Below are 12392 nucleotides of genomic sequence, written 5' to 3'. Positions count from 1 at the left end.
ATCCCCAGTAACATCTCAGTCTCTCCGAGGCCTCGCTTGCTTAGCCCCTGTCCCTCTGCTCACGCTGCTGTTTGTCAGCTGATGTGACAGATCTGGCCAGTTTGTGTTCTCCTCCTAAGCTGTTCAGTATCAGCAGATCTAAAGGAAGCAGGGGGTTGGTCTGATGTGTCGCAGGGGAGGCACATATTCGACTCTCTAACGTCTAACGGCTAATTGTTTTTTAAAAGTACAGTGGTAATCAATGTATAACATCGTAGAGAAGCCTTTTCAATCTACTGAAGGTTTACTAAAGCACCCACAGCTGGTTTCAAAGCCTTTTTTCTGTCTCAAACATGCTGTGAAGTGCACTTTTGACCCAGGGACCTAGTGGCACATACACTGTGGACAACTGCTTGTACTCCATTTCCTCTGTAACCTGGGCTTTAACTGGGAGTTGAATGCTTTGTACATCTTTGCTGAAGTGATATACTTTTCTGAGGAATACTCGATTTCATTTTTGTTAGTGTGTGTGTTGTTGTTTTTTAATTGTATGTGTTATTTTAACTTTTGTGGTTTGTTGTCATTAGTTAAAGAGGTTTCTTTTCTTCAGGCGTCTTTATAATGTTCAGTTTTTAAAAAATTATTACAACATGCTTAAGCTGACATCTTGACCCCAAGCAACAGGGGTGTGTCTGTCTGTCTGTCTGTGTGTGTGTGTGTCTGTCTGTGTCTGTCTGTCTGTGTCTGTGTGTGTGTGTGTCTGTGTCTGTCTGTCTGTGTGTGTGTCTGTGTGTGTCTCTGTGTGTCTGTGTGTGTCTGTCTGTGTGTGTGTGTGTGTCTGTCTTTGTGTGTGTGTGTGTGTGTCTGTCTTTGTGTGTGTGTGTCTGTCTGTGTGTGTCAGATCTTTGAGCTGTGACTTCATTTCTGCTGTAATTTTTTCCAGTGCTAGATGGACAATAATCTCATAATGTGATTCAGCTCTTCTGGCTTCACACACACACACACACACACACACACATACACACAGAAGTGGGGATTATGCAATGAACTGCAGTGTGTTACAGTACGAGTTTTCTGTTATTCTCTTTAAATGTTCCTAAACAGAGCTAGCCCTTGCTCAGTTTTTCTCGGGTGGGAAATCGCTTACTTTGGCCTGCATCTCGGTAATCAACCTCAGTAATACAAAACACTCCTTTGTTATGCTGTGAGTGCTCCTTCTGACTTTTTGGACCGGTTTCTGGGTCAGAGTAGTTATGTAACGTGCAGAAAATCTCTTAAACCTTCATACCCTCCTGCGTGAAGAAAACTCCGTGGTCTGGTTTAATTTTCTCATTCTGACTTGGTCATCGATGCCTGGTGTAATATCACAGTTTGCTGCTAGGAGTGCACACACATCCAAAAAAGCAGTGGTGGGAAGAGTTTCATCCACCTCCTGCTTCTGAAGTCAAGGGTATTAAACGTATCTTTACTTTCGTTGATGGAGCAGTTTTTGTGGAACACTGCTGTGAGAATTTGATGGCAGCCACATTAGCGAGGACCGGTGATGATGTTGGAGGTTTAGTTCCGGATAATAGCACCATTTAAACTCATCCCAAAGGCACTGAATGGATTTCCGTCTCTCTAGAGAGTGGAGCTCTGCTTCTCTTTTCCCGTTTGATAGAGAGAGACAGGAAAAGAGAGAGACAGAAAAGCCCTGTTAGCACAAACTGATGATATGAGAAATCCGGAGGCAGGAAAAGTTCCCGGAAGGAAGGTCAGCCCTTAAAGCTGACGCTGGGAAGGGAGGCAGTATCAGGATCAGCTCGCATGGAGCGAGGACCTCTGCACAATCCTCTGGGAACGATATGGGAATTGTATATGTTTCAGAACTTGTTTTTAAACATGTGACTGGGGTCAAAGGGTCAACTGTACTTTAGATCTACTCCCTCGGGAAATGATAAAAACTCCAGTCTCTGCGATTCTCATCTTCTGAATTCCACTGGGATGTTTTTACAGCCTTTAAAAGTTCAGTCATAGAAGTTGTTTGAATTCTGATGATTTGCAGATTTACTCCTTTTAGTCTATTTCCTTTTCTGGGGCCTGGAGGTTGTGGGTTCGATTCCCGCTCCAGGTGACTGTCTGTGAGGAGTGTGGTGTGTTCTCCCTGTGTCTGCGTGGGTTTCCTCCGGGTGACTGTCTGTGAGGAGTGTGGTGTGTTCTCTCTGTGTCTGCGTGGGTTTCCTCCTGGTGACTGTCTGTGAGGAGTGTGGTGTGTTCTCCCCGTGTCTGCGTGGGTTTCCTCCGGGTGCTCCGGTTTCCTCCCACAGTCCAAAAACACACGTTGGTCGGTGGATTGGTGACTCTAAAGTGTTCGTAGGTGTGTGTGTGTGTGTGTCTGTGTTGCCCTGTGAAGGACTGGCGCCCCCTCCAGGGTGTATTCCCGCCTTGCGCCCAATGATTCCAGGTAGGCTCTGGACCCACCGCAACCCTGAACTGGAAAGGGTTACAGATAATGAATGAATGAATGAATGAACCTCTTGACAGCTCAGTTTTGGCGGTTTGTTCCAGCGCTACACGAGCAGCACCTAGACCTGAGATTAGAGCCCGGTGAGCGGAGTGTGTTAGAGTCTGTCTGAGCTGGTTGAATGAGTAGGACTCATCCGGCGCAGGGTGATGTCAGGAGCCTCTGACGGCCAGGTCGACGTGATTACGTAACGTGATTTGTAGCAGAAAGCTGTAAATGCTGAGGAGACAATCCAGAATCCTATTAGTGAAAGTCATCTGGATCCGACTCGGTGCGTCTCCTACTCACTCGAGTGGAACCCTTAATGTCTAAGGCTATTATTCCCCACGAGTAATGGGCCTGCGTTATTAAGAGATGGCTGTGGGGTGGTGGATTTACAGTGGATTTTGTACATACAGTGCCTTGCAAACTTTTCTGTTTACTAACCACATGTCTCTTTTTTTCTGTTGGTCTCAGGGTCACTGTCATTACCGCGGTTATGTGGAGGATGTGGAAGGCTCTTCAGCAGCTCTCAGCCTGTGCTCTGGGCTTCGGTACGAACACGTTTCTTGTCTTCAATTAAAGATGATTCCAAAATAACCTGACCATGAAAAGCCTTGTTTGTTTTGGCCAAAATTTAAAGGAACTCTAGGTAGAATTTTTATAATAAAATTACAGCTTCAAAAACATTTTGATGACTCAGTGATCGTAATAGGGAGAATAGAGCCTGTGTTGTTGCTACTCTGGGCTCAGCACTGCAGATACTGCACTATGTAACGTCCCTTTCTCCTTCCCCTTGATTTCAGGAGTGTGTTGTAAAAGTGAATTACACTCTACAAATGTAGGGGGCGCCCAAGAGCCAAAATACCAAATCTTACCTAGAGTTACCAAAGTTACGAGCCCTAAAGTGTGTGTGTGTGTGTGTGTGTGTGTGTGTGTGTGTGTGTGTCTCAGTGGTGTAATCCATATAGCCAACACTAGTCTGGGCATTGAGCCTCTGGAGGGTTCAGAGGATAATGAGCACCTTGTTTATCGGCTGGAGGATGTGAAGGCGGGGCCTCTGAGCTGTGGAACGCCTCATCACTCTGAGGACCAAGCATCACCTGTGCACCCAGAGGATAGCCACGCCCACGACATCACACCCGGTCACTCTGTCAGTCGTCTGATCCGGGTGAGTGAGGGAGAATAGCACTGACAGCGTCATCAGGCTGCATGGTGGATCTGTTTAATGTGTGTTTATTTCCCACCTTCAGAACAAGAGGGCAGTGATGCACCAGACTCATTACGTAGAGCTGCTGCTGGTGGTGGACAATGAAAGAGTGAGTTTCTAAAGGGATCTGATTCACGCAGTGTCCCCCGTTCCTCTAAATACGGACAGAGCTTTGCAGGATGTTGTCCACCTCTTAAGACCAGGCCTAATTAGCAGGAGCGTCTTAAAAGGGGGGTACTGTGAGATTCTCTGTACCAGTGACAGCAGGCTTGAAGACAGTGAATGTGGTGAAATAATTACGCTGTGCTACAAAGATGCTGGTGATGTTTCAGTTGGGCAGGAAATCTGACTCTGATTATACTGCAGTTGTGATTGGGTGTTAGAAAATTACAGCGTAGAAAGGCTGTTTACTGGAAAATAATTTGATGTTCTCTTTTTTGCATCTGTCACATTCTCCCTCTCTCTCTCTCACCCTCTTTTTTTCACTCTCTTTCTCTCTTTCTTTCTCTTTGTCTCTCTCTCTGTTTTTCTCTCTCACTCTGACTTTCTCTCTCTTTTTTCTGTCTTTCTCTTTTTCTGTCTCTCTCTCTCTCTCTGTTTCTCTGTCTCTCTCACTCTGTCTCTTTCACTCTTTTTCACTCTCTTTCTCTCTGTCTTTCTTTCTCTCTGTCTCTCTTTCTTTCTGTTTTTCTCTGTCTTTCTGTCCCTCTCTGACTTTCTGTCTCTCACTCTCTTTCTCTGTCTCTCACTCGCTCTATCTCTCTCTCTGTCTTTTTCTCTTTCTTTCTCTCTTTCTCTCTCTCACTCTCTCTTTCTGTCTTTCTCTCTCTCTCTTTCTGTCTCTCACACTCTCACTCACTTTCTGTCTCTCACTCGCTCTGTCTCTCTCTGTCTTTTTCTCTTTCTCTCTCTCTCTCTCTCTCAGTTTAACTACACTAACAGGAATCCAACAGCTGTGAGAGAGGAGATGGTGCAGCTCGCCAACTATGTTGACAGTGTAAGTGCAGTGTAATACAAACTGCTAATGGAAAACACAATTTCTCCTCAACGCTACTGTATTCATCTGATATTTATTAGATTGTTTTATACTGTCTGATTATTCTCTCTCTCTCTTAGATGTACATTCCTCTGAACATCCGTGTGGTGCTGGTGGGGTTGGAGATCTGGTCAGTGATGAATTTAATCAGCACGGAGGGAAGTGCAGGGGAAGTCCTCGGACGTTTCACTCAGTGGAGAGAGAAGGAGCTGGTTCCTCGTCGTCGCCATGACAGCGCCCAGCTCATCCTGTGAGTGCCCACACAAAACCACACCAAAGAACAAACGTTGAGATGCACCTAGAGTTGGTACTGACATACACACACATGTGTAACCTCCATAGAAAGGCTCTGGAGTAGCTGCACATGTGCTCAATGCCACCGTGCCCAAGGCCAAGTGTCAGCTAGAGGGGTATAAATCCCCCTGTGGACTGGACAGCACTGGAGCTGCGTATTCTGGATTGATGAAGAGTGGTGTTTGAGACAAAATTATCATCAGACATCAGCATCCAACTTTACTGATTAAATACTTTCAGATGTTCCAACACCTCGTGGTATATTTTCTTAGCAGTAGATTAGAAGCTGTTGCAGACGCAGAAGAGGGATAAATTCCTGACTAATACCTGTATTTCAGAAAAAGTTTTGGATTAGCGGGATTGCAGCTCAGTTTCGGATGCAGCTGAGGACCTGCCTGATTTTATGTGTGTGTGTGTGTGTGTGTCATCCCTCTCTCTCTCATCTCCCTCTCCCTCTCCCTCTCTGTCTCATCTCCCTCTCCCTCATCTCTCCCTCTCTCTCATCTCTCATCTCTCCTTTCTCTCTCTCTCATCTCTCCTTTCTCTCTCTGTCTCTCTCTCCTTTCTCTCTCTCATCTCCCTCTCTCTCATCTCTCTCTCTCTCTCTTCTCTCTCTCTTTTTCCCCTTTCTGTCTCATCTCTCTTCTCTCTCCCTCTCCCTCCCTCTCTCTTCTCTCTCCCTCTCCCTCCCTCTCTCTTCTCTCTCTCTCTCCCTCCCTCTCTCTTCTCTCTCTCTCTCTCTCTCTCTCTCTGTTTGTAGGAATAAGAATTTTGGGGGTACAGCCGGGATGGCGTTTGTGGGTACAGCGTGCTCCAGGAGTCATGGTGGTGGGATTAACGCGGTTTGTTTCTCTGCTGGTTTTTTGAATCCTGTACTTTCTGCTGCCATAATCTTCATTTGCTGCCTAAGCTCAATTTAATGCTCTAATACAGGGTGTGTGTGTGTGTGTGTGTCCCTCTCATTAGTTCACCAATAAAAACGTTGTGTCATTTGCCTCCATCGTGGCCCATGAGCTTGGACACAACCTTGGTATGAACCACGATGACGGACGATCCTGCACATGTGACGTGGGCAGCTGCATCATGAATTCAGGAGCGACGTGAGTGAAAGACTGTGTGTGTGTGTGTGTGTGTGTGTGTGTTCTACAGAACATCCACTTAAATATGACATTTTCATCTTCATGAAGATTGCAGCACTGCTTTTAGAACATTCTGTTTCCTCTCCTTCCCTCAGTGGCTCGCGGAACTTCAGCAGCTGCAGTGCGGATGATTTTGAGAAAATGATTCTGAACGCTGGAGGCAGCTGCTTGCTGAACGTCCCGCGGCCCGACGAGGCGTACAGCGCCCCCTACTGCGGGAACAAGCTGGTGGACGTGGGAGAGGAGTGTGACTGTGGCTCAGAGGAAGTGAGTCATTAGAACAGCGTATAACTCCAGTTATAACTGAGAATTTAAAAATGACACGTGCTCCTGACACACAGTAGACACTGGGCATGTTGGATTCACACTGGATTGATGTCGGAGATCCTCAGACTGAGCTGCTTTCTCTAGCCATTGACAGAGGGTCAGGTTTTGGGTGTTAGAGCCACGAGGATGGGGAGGAGACAGACGTGGATGGCAGCAAATGTGCCTTTAATAGAGCAAGCGTGTGTGTGTGTGTGTGTTGCAGGAGTGTGAAAAGGACCCCTGCTGTGAGCCCAAGACGTGTAAACTCCGAGCTGGAGCGCAGTGTGCTTATGGAGTCTGCTGCAAACACTGCAAGGTAACAACGTTAAAACGCACTCAGGAACAAAAAAGCCAGTCAGGTGCTGATTTGCAATCTTCATTTCGATGAAGGGTCCGAGCGTTGGTTCTGTTAGAGTATCTCCAACACCGCCGGCCGTGTGGGGTGATCCCTGTATGCAGTGGTTAGCACTGACCCTAACCAAGGCTCTCCAAACCCCTGCATACAACCAATCTCTCTCTCTCTCTCTCTCTCTCTCTCCCCCCGCTCTCTGCCTCTCTTCTTTTTCTCCTCCCAGTTCCTCCCCGGTGGCAGCGTGTGCAGGAGCAGTACGGATGAGTGTGACCTGCCCGAATTCTGTAACGGCTCGTCCCCTCTGTGTAAGAGTGACGTCTTTAAACAGAACGGTCATCCCTGCCGACGAGGCCAGGCGTACTGCTACAACGGCCAGTGCCAGCACTACGACTCTCAGTGCCAGGCCATATTCGGACCCAGTCAGTACACCGTTTTCAATCATTATGTGTCTTCTTTTACCTCTAGCTCTAAATTATTCGGTGTGTTTTAGCGACGACTTGTTTCAGCAACTGCTTTCAACGGCTTACTGTCTGTTTCCATAGTTACTACTACGCTTATTATACATTTATAGCTTTAAGAGTGATACATAGAAGTGATGTCCAAGATGTAGACCGCCGTGGTGTAAAACAGATTTGCTACTTATTTATCCAAAGACAATCTTGAGCACATGCCCAGGTGTGTTTACTACTCCCCTTTAAAAACTCTGCTCTCTGTCTCGGAGAATAGACTCCAGCCTTTTGTCTCAGGTCTGAGTTGTAGGGCGCCACACAAAAAGATCATTGTGGACTAGAGGACTGCAGCGGCGAGACTCAACTGCGCCACCTGCTGATAGATATACATTACTACAAAAACATTGATCGTGATTGCTTCATGTGAAAAAGCAGAGAGAACCTCAGGCACCTACTGAGAGTCTAGGAAGATGTTTAGTGACTGTTCACAACGTTAACTACAAGTGTGCGTGTCTGTGTGCGTGTCTGTGTGTGTGTGTGTGTGTGTGTGTAGAGGCGAAAGCTGCTCCCGAGGCCTGTTTTAAAGATGTGAACTCTAAAGGGGACCGCTTCGGAAACTGTGGCTATCAGACCTACGGCTTCAAGAGATGCGAGAGCAGGTGCGGTAGAGAAGAAACACTCTTTATTGCCTTCAAACACAGTCAGGTTTTTCTGGCAGAGCAGAGGTTTCTAACCAACAGGGCGCTGGGTGAGCTCCGCTGGTGCACTATTTTTCCCCTTTCATCTTTAGGAAAGAGTTAAACAGCACTTTGTCTTCTTCCTGAAAGAGGAACTCACACTCAACTGCAGCACAAAGTGACATCTTATTTCTTTTGGGTTTTGAGCAGTGATTTCTCCAGTGTATTGCTCTCTCTCTCTCCCTCTCCCCCTCGCTCTCTCTCTCTCTCTCTCTCTCACGCACACACACACATCCATTCACATCAGTTCATCCATCTCAGTTTTTGAATTCACTAAACTTTAATCATTTAATGCCATCAGATCCTCACAGAAATGGTCCCGCTTCTTGATTAAAAGCTTCCTAGAACAGTAGAAGCTGTCACAGCAACAAAGCGACAGACCACCTATTAATACCCTTGTTTTCTCAAGAAATTGTAAATGAGTCTGACTTCTTGGCCCATTACTGCCTACTGAACACTAATTCTCTCTGTGTCTCTCTCTCTCTGTGTCTCTTTCTCTCTCTCTGTCTTTCTCTCTCTCTGTCTTTCTCTCTGTCTCGCTCTTGCTCTCTTTCTCTCTCTCTCTCTCTCTCCCTCTCTCTCTCACTCCCTCTGTCTCTCCCTCTGTCTCTCTCTCTCTCTCTCTGTCTTTCTCTGTCTCTCTCTCTCTCTCTCTCTGTCTTTCTCTGTCTCGCTCTTGCTCTCTGTCTCTGTCTCTCTCTCTCTCTCAGGAATGCTATGTGTGGGAAGCTGCAGTGTGAGAATGTTCAGTCCAACGTTGTGTTCGGTATCAAACCCTCCATCATCCAATCACCAGTCGGAGGGACCACCTGCTGGGGGGTGGACTTTATGCTCGGCTCCGACGTCCCTGACCCTGGCATGGTCAACGAGGGCACCAAGTGTGGGGAGAATAAGGTTAGATGTAACACACACACAATCACCCCCTCTCCAACCGATCCACACAGAAAACACAAGGCGTTCTGAGAATAGACGCGTTTCCAGAGTTATAATATCTGAGTACCTTTCACAGCTCTGGGTGCAGGGTATTCACAATGTTGCTTTTATATCTTTATAATAACAACATCATTTCTACTCTACATCACTTCTTTCTAAGTGTTTGAACCCCTTACAGTAGATTTTCAGTTTGCAGGTTCTATTACTGTATCATACCGACTAACTGACATCCACTGGTACTGAGTACACTCTCACGCTCTCAACACAAATCTTCTGAAACGTTTCCAGGTCTGCTCTAACTACGAGTGCAAGAGTGCAGACGTGCTGAAGTATGACTGCGATGTGGAAAAGAAATGTCACGGCCATGGGGTAGGGGACAGTTAAACTACACTATCCATCATTCCAGGGTCATACGAAGGTCATGACGTACGTTTATGGTGTGTGTGTATATCTTATCGTTTATTCACCGTAGGTGTGTAACAGCAATAAAAACTGCCACTGTGACGACGGCTGGGAGCCTCCATTTTGTGAATTTTCAGGTCATGGTGGAAGCATAGACAGTGGACCCACGTGGAACGGTAAGTGTATATTGGCACTAGGGATGCACGATATAGCGGCTGCCGATGTATTTTCCGATATGTGGATGTTTTTAGTTATTGTTATTGGTCCGATATTGAAATTCTATACGATGTAACATCTACATATTAAATATTACATATTACATGATAAATTGACACACACACACACACACAGCAGGTTAAATGACAGAAAGATACTCTCGACCACCACAGTGCAGGAGCCCTTCTTATAAAACACATGAAAATAGAGTCATTCAGCGTCTGAATTTATTACTGAAACACGATGATAAATGACTACAAACACTCTCTCTCTCTCTCTCTCTCTCTCTCTCTCCCCCCCTCGCTCTCCAAAACAAACCCGGTGCTGCAGTAATTAGCGCCCCTCTAAAAATCATTCATAGAAACCAGCGGGAAATCTTAGATAGAAATATAAATGAGCTACAACCAATAAACACAAAATCTAAAACTAAAACGGAAATGTACTTTTTAAACAAATGTGATTTGATTTGCTTTGATCTAATGTGAATTTGCTTAAATTACAAAAAAAATTATCGGTTATTAATATCGCCATCGGCTACTCCAAGGGACTAATTATCGGTTATTAACATCGCTGTCGGCTACTCCAAGGGGCTAATTATCGGTTATTAACATCGCTGTCGGCTACTCCAAGGGGCTAATTATCGGTTATTAACATCGCTGTCGGCTACTCCAAGGGGCTAATTATCGGTTATTAACATCGCTGTCGGCTACTCCAAGGGGCTAATTATCGGTTATTAACATCGCTGTCGGCTACTCCAAGGGGCTAATTATCGGTTATTAACATCGCTGTCGGCTACTCCAAGGGGCTAATTATCGGTTATTAACATCGCTGTCGGTTACTCCAAGGGGCTAATTATCGGTTATTAACATCGCTGTCGGTTACTCCAAGGGGCTAATTATCGGTTATTAACATCGCTGTCGGCTACTCCAAGGGACTAATTATCGGTTATTAACATCGCTGAGGGACTAATTATCGGTTATTAACATAGCTGTCGGCTACTCCAAGGGGCTAATTATCGGTTATTAACATCGCTGTCGGCTACTCCAAGGGGCTAATTATCGGTTATTAACATCGCTGTCGGCTACTCCAAGGGGCTAATTATCGGTTATTAACATCGCTGTCGGCTACTCCAAGGGACTAATTATCGGTTATTAATATCGCTGTCGGCTACTCCAAGGGACTAATTATCGGTTATTAACATCGCTGTCGGCTACTCCAAGGGGCTAATTATCGGTTATTAACATCGCTGTCGGCTACTCCAAGGGGCTAATTATCGGTTATTAACATCGCTGTCGGCTACTCCAAGGGACTAATTATCGGTTATTAATATCGCTGTCGGCTACTCCAAGGGACTAATTATCGGTTATTAACATCGCTGTCGGCTACTCCAAGGGGCTAATTATCGGTTATTAACATCGCTGTCGGTTACTCCAAGGGGCTAATTATCGGTTATTAACATCGCTGTCGGCTACTCCAAGGGGCTAATTATCGGTTATTAATATCGCTGTCGGCTACTCCAGGGGGCTAATCATCGGTTATTAACATCGCTGTCGGCTACTCCAAGGGGCTAATCATCGGTTATTAACATCGCTGTCGGCTACTCCAAGGGACTAATTATCGGTTATTAACATCGCTGTCGGCTACTCCAAGGGGCTAATCATCGGTTATTAACATCGCTGTCGGCTACTCCAAGGGGCTAATTATCTATTTATTAAAAATTCCAAATCGGTGCGTCCGTAATTGCCATTTATTTTGTATTGTCAACCTTTAATAACTGAATATTAACCTAATGATAAAAGCTGAAACCTTTATTCTGCATGCTACACTACGATGCCGAAAGACTACACTATCATTAGTAGTGCGTTCACTGAGATTTCGGGTGCAAGCCAAGCCTAGGTTTGGTTTCTCATTAGCACCCTCTTGTGGACCTTTTGCTTGTATAATTTTCCCTGCCACTTGTGTAGAGTTATTGCTAGAGGAAAGGGTTCTGTGAGTAAAAGGTTTAGGACTAAACCTGGTCAGTGGGATGCAGTGATTGCTCACAGAGCTCTTTTAGGTGCTGATTAATTTGGGAAGATATTTGTCTTTGTTCAAATGTGCGCTAACATTAAGTACAGTCATGGTTCTTTATCTGTTTATCTGAGCGCAAAATGAGCAAACCAGTCGATGCAAAAATGAAGAAGATAGACACCACACGTTTCTGAATTTATTTTCCCATGTCCAATGAGACGTTACTTAAAGGTCATCTTCAATGCTGTGTATTTTCACAGTAAAATATTACATACAGTGTTATGCTTTTTTAAATCTCTCTCTGTCTCTCTCTCTCTCTTTCTATCTGTCTCTCTCTCATGCTGTCTCTGTCTCTTTGTCTCTCTCTGTCTCTCACACTCGCTGTCTCACTCTCTCTCTCTGTCTTTTACACTCTTTTTCTCTCTCTCATGCTGTCTCTCTTTTTGTCTCACTCTGTCTCTCTCTCTGTCTCTTTTTCTCTCTCACTCTGTCTCTCTCGCTCTCTAATGCTCTGTCTTTGTCTCACTCTCTGTCTCTCTCTCTCTGTCTCTCACACTCGCTGTCTCACTCTGTCTCTCTCTTTGTCTTTTACACTCTTTCTGTCTCACACTCTCTCTCTCTCTCTCTCTCTCTCTCAGATAAAGACACCTCTACGAGAGACGGTCTGCTGGTGTTCTTCTTCCTCATTCTTCCTCTCCTGGCCTTGGGTCTTTTCATCTTCTTCAAGAGAAATGAGCTTCTGCGGCGCTTCTGCAGGAAAAAGCGCTCTCAGGGATTCGAGTGAGTCATCTGTCAGCAGCTTTACACCACGGTGGAAACCATCAAACACCATCAGTAGCACATTAGC

At 45.6% G+C, this 12392-nt stretch overlaps 1 protein-coding gene across 2 annotated transcripts in view; it reads left to right on the top strand.

Annotated features, from left to right (window-relative positions):
* The window catches only part of adam9a (ADAM metallopeptidase domain 9a), a 44975-nt gene that overhangs the window by 24627 nt on the left and 7956 nt on the right, over nucleotides 1-12392 (top strand). For both annotated transcript variants that reach the window (XM_066644783.1, XM_066644782.1), the window contains exons 5-19: nucleotides 2939-3015; nucleotides 3416-3632; nucleotides 3715-3780; nucleotides 4597-4668; nucleotides 4788-4957; nucleotides 5762-5843; nucleotides 5968-6101; nucleotides 6236-6407; nucleotides 6670-6762; nucleotides 7022-7217; nucleotides 7801-7906; nucleotides 8695-8878; nucleotides 9206-9286; nucleotides 9390-9495; nucleotides 12184-12325. In XM_066644783.1, coding sequence (XP_066500880.1) covers nucleotides 2939-3015; nucleotides 3416-3632; nucleotides 3715-3780; nucleotides 4597-4668; nucleotides 4788-4957; nucleotides 5762-5843; nucleotides 5968-6101; nucleotides 6236-6407; nucleotides 6670-6762; nucleotides 7022-7217; nucleotides 7801-7906; nucleotides 8695-8878; nucleotides 9206-9286; nucleotides 9390-9495; nucleotides 12184-12325 — 1898 coding nt within the window. The remainder of the gene's footprint in view (nucleotides 1-2938; nucleotides 3016-3415; nucleotides 3633-3714; nucleotides 3781-4596; nucleotides 4669-4787; nucleotides 4958-5761; nucleotides 5844-5967; nucleotides 6102-6235; nucleotides 6408-6669; nucleotides 6763-7021; nucleotides 7218-7800; nucleotides 7907-8694; nucleotides 8879-9205; nucleotides 9287-9389; nucleotides 9496-12183; nucleotides 12326-12392) is intronic.

Source organism: Hoplias malabaricus, chromosome 14, assembly GCF_029633855.1.
Source record: "Hoplias malabaricus isolate fHopMal1 chromosome 14, fHopMal1.hap1, whole genome shotgun sequence".
In the NCBI taxonomy this organism is placed as follows: Eukaryota; Metazoa; Chordata; class Actinopteri; order Characiformes; family Erythrinidae; genus Hoplias; species Hoplias malabaricus.
The sequence above is the reverse complement of the archived record's forward strand: the minus strand, read 5'-3'. Positions and strand labels throughout refer to the sequence as shown.